Consider the following 9,957-nt stretch of genomic DNA (forward strand, 5'->3'; position numbering starts at 1 on the left):
TTAATAAGGGCATTATATATATTGTATCACAATTTATTGACATTGCTCGGGAAACCCTAAACCAGTCTTAAGAGTCGATGCCTGCATATCAAGTGCCGAGACTGGTAATGTTCAGTTGATCAAGTTATGCTCGATATGGGGAGGGTCTGTATAGCAACGGCGAATAGCTGAACTCGGATAATTCTAAATACCACTTCGAAAGATACATTTGAAATATTCTGATCGATCAATTCCAAATTGGTCAAGGAATATAGTATGACCTTCTATATGTAAGTACCCCGGCTTCCAGTTGACAATTGCGCAATGGTCAAAAGTCATGAAAGAAGTCGTAAAATATTTTCTCGTTCCTCCGACTGCACTTTAGCCATATAAAATATCAGAAAAGGCTGTTGTGACAAGATACAATCTCAGTGGGAAAGGAGTTTTTCTGTATGTACATGTACTACGCGATTTTGATGTTCTCTTGAGCTTTTTTATGAACAACTGCTTTCCAATATTGACATTTATTCAGGGTACCCGGTTAACTGATACAATGAATAACAAAGATACAATGAACACAAATTCACTGATGCGTCATCTGTATTATTGAAAGAGACTGAATTTGAAATGCATTTCAAGACTCTCGTGTTTAGACTCACCGACTCCCAGAGGTATAGGTTTCAAACGCCAGGGGGCTCTGACATGTCCGATTGAAAATAGACGGAACTGCAGGGCAATGGATGTTTTGGAAATGCATTTCAAGACTCTTGTGTTTAGACTCACTGACTCCCAGAGGTATAGGTTTAAAACGTCGAAACCGCAATGGTCGTTTTTCATAAAGCTGTTGAAAGTCGAATTATGCCAAACCAATGACCATTTCGTTGGTCGCAGGAGTTATTTCGACTAAGCGTAGTGATTTGTCGTAACTGTTATATACATATGTGACAGACAAATTGTTGATGTATTGCCATTCAAATTCGTTAAGAACTGCAGATATGTAACAGTCAGACGAGGTAATGTGAGCAGTTCTTTCATATTTCTTTGCGGGACAGCCTAACAGGCTGCATTCGTCACGTGTTCGGTTTCGGAAATTCCGTTGATGGTTTAAAAAATCGGGGTCGGTCTTAATTCAAATGGCTTTTAGAGGAATTTGGCCGACTTGTCGAAACTGGTGTAATGTTTTCGAGTGTTCCCTTGAAGAAGATGTTTCCCCTACAAAAAGAGTCCTGACCTCTAGATCTCGTGTTGTCACACTGCTGGAGATCAACAAAAAACGTTACACCAGTTTACAAAACCGGTTAAGGATACCAGTTATAACGAAGGTTTTCACCATCCTGATTAACTGTAACTGTAATGTCAATAAGGGGAAAAACATGTATAACGAACGAACATTCCGTTAAAATGTTGTCACAAGATGTACACGATTTCACTTTTAACAACATCCTTTCCTAAAAGAGGACATTGTGTCCAAAATCGTGCCACAAAAAGAAAGAAATATAAAAGTCTGAAGTTAGCCCCTGTTTTGCTAATACGCCATGCAAAACATGGGGACTAACAGTATTAGTCTCCAGGGTTTAAAGACCTTTTGCAAAAATGGAACTGACTACCGGTAACAGAAGGAGTCTCCTTTATTTCTCTAGGGTGTACCAGCAAAGAGGAGAGAGACCAGATGAATATGTAACATGTATATCTTCAGCGGTTTTCCAAAACAGAAATGAGTAAGTCAACAGGTGAATAAATTTTCTATCATATCTCTTTTGAACTCTGATTTATTTTACAAAATAGAACAGACAATAAATTAAGTACATTGTACAATATGAGTCTTAAATGACGCAATATGTTTTACAACTATGACAACCCACAATGTTACAGGATGCCAAATATGCCAAATGAAACAATATTTAACCCTTGGCGGTGAGTGCCCCGAACGCGATTCTGAACGAAGTCCAGATGAAGAGGGATCAGTATTTTTGGTGAGTTTCACAAAACTAAACACTAAATCAATACCAATACAATCATTGAAAGTTGAACAATTTATAGTCGAGGGGGAGGGGAGACTACGAACAAAGATATAATGACGCTCCAACATGGTAATTAACTTCCACAACGAACACACAACATTACTTCACAGCGTTAACCAACTTTCGGACTATACCCTTAAATGTTAGATAACATGATTTGTTAAATCATTTTAAACACAAGTCTTTTTTTGGCAATGGTGATTTGAACCCGTTTTTTTATAGCAATAACTTAGAAAAGATTTGAACTGCAATTAATTATTGAAACAGCAACTGAGAAATGCCAGATAGTACAGTCGTGTGCCTACAATAGAATGACTGATGTCTGTTAATTCAAGGGGTCTGACTCAAATTCATTTTCAAACCAGAAATAACTCAATAGTGTTGCCCGATTCTATCAGACGACTGCGACTAAATCAAAATGCTTCTTATTACCAATTACTTGGTATAGTAAAACAATAAGACATTTAACTCTAATTCAACTGATTTGCAAAAGCCTGGCATTGGAGATTTTTTTTATTGGTAGAGAACCTAAAATCCTTTTCTCAGATTGAGGAGACAATTGATAAGACAAGCTGCTGCATCCAAGTTTAATCATGGCTTTTGTTTTGTGGAGAAAAAAGAAATGCTTATGATGTTGATGCAAGAACTTTCCGTTTCCGATGTTTTTTTAAACAAAACTGACATTGTCAAGCTTGGGTTAGTAAGGTGATTTCTTGCAAATAAGACGTACAAGAAATGATGAACATACATTATTTTGTTTGGCAACTATGGCCGAGGAACCGAGAAAGACACGTCACTCATTTTCATTTCCTTAAGAAGATATGTGCATTGGGTTCGAACGGTACATGAAGTCATCGACTTTGGTTCTAGATTAGAATGTTTACAAATCATTGATGATACGTCCTTTATGAAAGACTTTCTACTAAAAAGGGGGTTATTGCTGACCTCTCAAAGAAAATGTTTCCGTTTCAAATCATCTTTGTTTTCGCAAACATTAGATCATTAATTATTCCGAAGGTGATGGAAACAAAAATCTGCAACAAACCATTCCCAAACTCCGGATTATTTATAATGTTTTTGAGAGCATGCACTTGGAAATAACAAGGTACATGTAAATTATAAGGTAAATGTTTCGTAAAATTCACCTCTGACCATTCCCTGGTAAGTTCGACATGGGGAGTCAGCTAGGCACTAAATCACCAAAGACATGACAGAGTCACATCCATATATTTCGTAATAACAGGGCAAAATCAGTAATGCTAAGGCTCCACTACTCCAGTTACGCATCTACCAAATGAGTTCTGAAACACACGAAGGTCCAGGTCTGACTTGCTCGAAAAAGACAAGTTTTTTTCAAAATCCAGCGTCTTTATATATTTCATTCATTCTATTGTTGATACACAGATGTACAATACTGTAATACCGTAATACTGCCCTCCGTACAAACCCAAAAAGTCAAGCATTTGAGCTTAAAACCAAACCAAATGCCAGGTTTAGTTTTGACCCTTAATTATTTCTTCGAAGAGTTAGAATGCCAGTTAGAATATGAGTGAAGATCATACTGAATTATTTCATATCTTTTTTGAAGAATTGTTCTGGATATTCTAAAAAGTATAAGGGGGTTTGGTACTCAGTTCATCAAGATCCAGAGATTATTAGTGAAAAAAACGCAATTTAATTGAAAAGTAACTCAGTCGTGACGTAATTCTAGAATTCAGACGCAGCAATGGTTTATAAAAATTATAAAGATCGTTTGCAAGAAATAGGAACACTGAAGTTGATAGTCACCGTCAGAACAAGCTTGTTAATTTCTAACTTGAAAATGTCAGTTTTGGTCGATTTCGTAGAATGTTTAAATATATAAATCATCGCTTCAATTATATTAGTTATTAAATATAGTTGGGCTTGATAAATTCTAAATGTAATATTGAAAAAGGGGTGTAATCCCATTTACAATACGAAATAGCCATGTACATGTATAACATAAGTGCGAAAGGGGACTTTCTTTTTGAATCAGGCATATATTTTTAAGGAATGGGCCTTATTTCAAGACACTGGTATCTATGTCTCAGATGATTTGTATCCCAGCGTAGTTAGAGCGATAGGCCTATGATTCAGAACGTAGAATAATGCTACATGTATGTGCAGTTATCTACTCGAATACTCAGTAAATTAGATTAACCACGCCTCTTTTTTCAATTATACACGTTCCACAAATATCAAGCTCATAGCTATATTTTTTGAAAGGAAATGTTTTGAATAATGTAGTTTGTAACACATATCAGTAATGTACAGTTTGATTTAGCAGTATTTTGCTTAGTCATTACAATACGAGATCTAGGCTTGTAAACCTATCATTTACTATACGTACTGCCAGACACGCCAGATGTATAGCTAATCGTGACTCAAATAATCGATAGTTATAAATACTATTTTGATACTTCAATTCACCATCTGAAGGTCGCGTTCGCCAGAGACAGCATATGGTGACCCGTGGCAGAATATGCACCAGTGTTGTCATATTTTCCTTAACTTAAAATTTTGCAAAGTAAATAAAAATAAAACATTTGAATGCAATGCATGTCACTAGTTGAAGCGGTCACATTATCAGTACCGCAATGACTGTTACAGAGGCTGCTTACTAGAAAGAGTGGAACATGTATCCGCAGAAAATTCAGACTTGGCTTTTCAATTTATTTCACTTAGATTTATTTCAAAACTGATATTAGATATTCAGATTTACCGTAAACAAGTGCGTAAATAATTTACGATCGTAGACAAGTAACAAAATAGGAATTAGATTTAGAAATTTTTACTGGTACTAATAATTATTCCTAAACCTTTGTCATGATTTAATTACATTATTCTTTTGTTTAGAAATTATGAAATTCTTTGTTTAGTAAATGAAGAAGAAAACACCTTTCCGCATCCCGAATCTTAAGCCAACCAATTAACACTCAAAACATGAAAGAAATTCATATAACGCATCACCATTCAGAACCCATCGACTTCACTTTCTTAAGTACCTCCATCTAAACAGATACTGGCAATTTTCACTGTTTTGAACGCGGCTACAGAAAGTTAATGGTCAATTATGGGGAAAGATCAAACATTGCATTACTCTGATCAGTGGACTGTATATTTGACATCAACTGGCCCTAATTAGCCTGAGCTGACTGGGCTATAGACCATTAATAAGATGCCATTGCTCGAGATTGCAGCAGCGGAAATCCTCAACAGCTAAAAAGGGCAAATATCCCTTGCTTGATTAGGGAGGGTAATTTTCAACTAAGCGTGCGGTAGCGCTCCGAGCCCAATTACCCCAAAGAGCCCTCGCATGCCTGGAAGATCCCTTCCCATGAAGTTCCGGCGATGTCTAATTTAACCTTTTATACAATACCACGGTTTTTCTTATCTTTTCTTACATCATTCAGAAAAGATGACGATTATTTTACGGTGTCCGCCCGCCTTTGATGGAGATAACGGAGAGGTTTCCTAACGCGCTAACCAAAAATAGCCCCACGTTGTTAGAGTTAGTGCGCATAGAATATCAGGGCTTCGGAGTAAGACTTTAAAACGTCAAGATGGATATTAATTTTAGCTCAGTGCAACTTCAACTTTGTAAACATATTTCAGAACCGTTTTCTCAAAATAAAGGAAATTATCAAATCTGAAATTGATTTGTTTTAGATAGCTAATTTTGAGCGGTAGCCAGGTACCTAATTCGAGAAGAAAGCAGAATGTAATCAGGTTGAGACTTTAAGTTATAATCGGGCTAACCATATTAAGAATAGTTACACACCCCACCAGAGGTCGAATAAAATGACTGACGTGTCACGCGTTTTTGTCAATTCGTAAATTCTCATGATGCCCAATAGGGATCTATACTTAAACGGTTCCCGGGTGACAAAACAAAAAGATGTTTGAAATTATAATTCCCCTTAACCAGCATTCTCCACTTTAATTCATTTAATCATAATGGTATCCTTTAATGTTGATCAGGTTTTAGTTTCCCACGACTTGATGGTCCGGTGGTAAAATATTTTTGGAGTAAGTGGTCTAATATTTTTAAATAGAACTTCAATAAAACTTCAAAGGTTATGGTTTGGTTGTTTTTGTTTGGTCTGGTGGTAAATGTAAGAATTTAATTTAAGTCTGGTGATCAACCGGACCAAATTTGGCAGCGGAATTAAAAACTATTTATTTAACCACATCTAGCATGCAATGATTTCAACTTCTGCAGTTTGAAATAGCAGCCACCGAGCAGTCATCGGACTCAAGATTACTGCCATATGAAAACAATACAAACACCAGGAATGCGTAGAGTTGCAAAGGGAAGTCATTATGCTGCAAGCATTTCAATTAGAAATAGTGATTTGCGTTCGATTTTGGATGACTAAGTTTGAATTTTTCAAATTGTTTTTGAAATTTTCCAAAGAGTACAATATTTTTGGTAGCTACTTCTACCATGCTTCATTTTCGATCATTATTTTAGTCAACTGGCATCTGAAAGTTTAAAGCTGTTTGTCACACGCCATGGCATCAACGACTTGCTTTACATTTTTAAAGATTGTTATCCGCCAATGTTTGCACCGAGTTTACATCAAGTCACACGGCGGCTTGACCCATTCGCGTACCAACATCCAATCGCTTAATGTAGAAAGTAGTATCGAATGAACAAGTTTCATATTGATTTTAAAGAGGCCCGTTTTGAAACAGTAACAACTTGAATCCAGACACGGCGGTGCCATCCGAGTACTTCACCACATAAAACAAATGTGGCGTTGCTTTTTGCAATTGAAAGAGTGTAACGCGGTACGCATGGTAATACGATGTACATAGCCTGGTACATTGGGACAAGAGCACGTACTGATGAATAAAACAGTATAGCATATACAACACAATTTGTCACCTGGGGATACTGAGGTAACATACACAACGAGAAATCAAACTACTTTGTGATTCAAGTTGTCGAAGCACAGGCATTATGGCACTTTTACATACAAACACAATATATACAATATTCAAATTTTGATGCTAAAGTGTTGGGATTTTATGTAACATGGCTGCACTACCTGGCAAAAGGAATGGATTTGGTTGGCAAGATAGACCAGGGGCACCAAAGAGAGGACGCGGAAGGTAGCTGGCCCCCAGAGAAGCTGCTGAGGAAAATGCCGATGAGCTACTACAGGCTAGAGAGGACATAGCATGGCCCATGCTCATTGGATCATGATGGTGACCAAGGCTCTTAGACAAGTTACTCATGCTCATACTCAGAGCGGAAGGTGAAGCACCATCGTGTAATTTGCGCATGTGCTTCTTGAGGTCAAAATTCCTACAGAAACCCTTCCCACAAATGGGGCACGTGAACGGTTTCTTCTCATTGTGGGTATGCATGTGAAAGGTGAGGTTGTAAACCTGGTGAAATGCCTTATTACAAATGTTACATTTATACTGTTTCTCTGTACTATGAGTCAACTTGTGATTTTTGTAGTTACCTTTTTGATGAAAGCCTTTTCCGCAGTATTCGCAAGTAAAAGGTTTATACCCTGCGTGAATTCTCATATGCGTGTTCAAGGTTGAACTCCTGTTAAACGCCTTGCCGCAGGTCCCACACTTATGCGGTTTTTCCTGGGTGTGAATAATTTTATGTCTACACAGGGTACTTGCCTGTCGGAACCCTTTCCCACAGATTTTACAGATGAAGGGCCTAGCCCCTGTGTGCACCGGCATGTGCCTCGTAAGATTGTAATGTGCGTTAAAGATTTTCCCGCATTCAGGACACGTGAAAGTTTTCTGTGACTTAGTAGCAGTTCGCTTAGCAGGTGGGGTAGAAGGGTTCATATTACAGCTAGACGTGGATTCCGAAACACTTAAAGCATCACTGTTCCTACCGCTACTTTCGCCACCACTTAAGTAAGAATTGTCCACAGATTTCGTCGCTTTTAATGACAAGTCCAATGTCTCATCGTCGTGTTTCGTACTGCCCGTCGGTGAATGATTGGGTGATTTTCTCGGAGAGAGTTCGCCAGAGCGGGGTCGACTTATATCGGAGGGGAACACAGGCTTCCTAGAATATGACTGCATTGCACTAAGTTTGAGAGAAGCGTCCATGTTGGCTTTCTCCATGGCGTCTTTTGCGTACGTTAGTCCGTTTAACTGCAAATTCGAATAATGTCTCAACATGGTCTGATTGTAGTCTGTTATTCCACCAAGAAGGAACGCCGGATGCATGTAAGGGAAATATTTCACAGCTTCCTGTACGTCCCCTTGTGAGGGATACATCCCAGGGCGTGGCTGCATGTCCCCGTACAGGCCCAATTGGAAGGCCTGTGTGAGATTATGTGACGGGAGTCCAAGGGCAGGCGGAAAGCTCATGGAAGGATCCTGGAGCTTACGTTTAAAGTCATCCACAACGGAACTTAGCGACACCTGATCTCGAGGCGAATTTGTACTCGAATTTGTATTCGAATTTGCTTTACGTTTCGGACTTGGTTCCATTATCCTGTCGATAGAGAATGCTAACTTCTTGACGCTGGGTCCGTTTTCAGCATCGGATCTTTTCCTATGTATTTTCCCTGCCATAACTGGTGATTCGCGGCCCGGGGAGGCCACAGCTCGCGGTGATGCTGAGGGTGACGACCCTTCTGAATGGCTCATGGTCCTTCAACCAAGTGGTCGACCAAAGTTGTAATATCCTCTGGCAACTATTCACTCGCTTTCCCTAGAATGAAGAACGGAGAAATTGTTAGAGTTTCTGCTTCTGAATAGGAAGAGTTAGATCCATGCATCCATCTCGCCGTCGATAGAATGTGAGTGAGATAGACAACAATGTCTAATCACCGTCCGGATTCCAGCATCTAGCCTCGGGTTCCTGTCTCCTGAAAGAATCGCGCTTCACAAGTTTCTGGTCACAATAGTACAACATAGATACTTGTCAATAACAAGGCGGTGACATAGCTTCAATCCAAGAAATGAAGTGAACTCAGTCGGATCAAGAGAGCAACGCGGCAAAGTGTGCAGTCAAATTCGTTTCGTCAACAAAAGTGAACGCAATGCGTAACGATCGTATAAAAATGTGAAGTCATGGTAAGGTGATGGCAGTAATGTTTTGATCGTAAACATTGAAAACGTCTTACCTTTATTGGTGTCTATAACTTGATCCCTGTCGTCTGCGTGTCCAAAGTATTGTCTACCAGAGTAAGATCCGCGATATGAGTCCGCCAATGCGCCAGTTGGCGGTATGAGGTCCTGACTTTGGATGTGCGTGTGTGTATCTGTATGACCGGTCCGCAGGAGCGTTCGCTTATCTCCGTAACCATCCCACTGTCAACTGCGTTCACGGCAATCAACTTTTAGCCTTAATAAAGGTAGGTTAGTCACCATTTTACCGTCAGGAATAAACACACAAAAAAACCTCAGCAAGCACTGCGATAGGTCAATGAAATTGTTAAATTAGATACTTTTGCTAAATGATCAATTTTGCGTTGCGAATGGACCAATCGGAATAAAGGAACGCCTGCCGGGTTGGCCTTCTCGCAATGGCTGCTCATTCAGAATGCGACCATTTGATATGCATATGATGCGCCATTGCGGTTGACGAGCAGGGCGTGGCCAACGCGTGCTGACAGCTGTCACGTCCAAATGGCGGGTATCGATGCTCAGCGGGTGGTGGAAAGACAACCAGCGGTGTCTGGCTACGTAGGGGGACGAAAACTATTCGCATCACACAATGGTATTGTCAATTCTTCGTAATAAATTTCTTCTTCAAATAGGTTTGGTGTGAATGTGTAAATTTACATTCAAACATAAATAACATGATACTGAATGATTGGTATGCGTGTAAATGTATGTGTATGAATATCTTTGATACAGTGCTAGCAAGCGATCATGAGTTTGTTATAGATAGTTTCATAGGAAAAACAGTCGGCGCTATCATAGACTACGGCACCAAATT

General features: G+C 39.1%; 1 protein-coding gene across 1 annotated transcript; it reads right to left on the minus strand.

The window, feature by feature from the left end:
* Positions 1-1,714: 1,714 nt before the first annotated feature.
* On the minus strand, positions 1,715-9,347 carry LOC135491497 (fez family zinc finger protein erm-like). Its single transcript, XM_064777401.1, has 2 exons — positions 9,140-9,347; positions 1,715-8,724 (listed from the first exon to the last, which is right to left on the minus strand). The coding sequence occupies exon 2, from the start codon at positions 8,658-8,660 to the stop codon at positions 7,038-7,040; it is 1,623 nt and encodes a 540-aa protein (XP_064633471.1). The 5' UTR covers positions 8,661-8,724; positions 9,140-9,347; the 3' UTR covers positions 1,715-7,037.
* Positions 9,348-9,957: the final 610 nt, after the last annotated feature.

Source organism: Lineus longissimus, chromosome 7, assembly GCF_910592395.1.
Source record: "Lineus longissimus chromosome 7, tnLinLong1.2, whole genome shotgun sequence".
NCBI lineage: Eukaryota > Metazoa > Nemertea > Pilidiophora > Heteronemertea > Lineidae > Lineus > Lineus longissimus.

Coding starts and splice junctions, on each gene's coding strand:
- LOC135491497 (XM_064777401.1), bottom strand. CDS start 8,660: ATGAGCCATTCAGAAGGGTCGTCACCCTCAGCATCACCGCGAGCTGTG.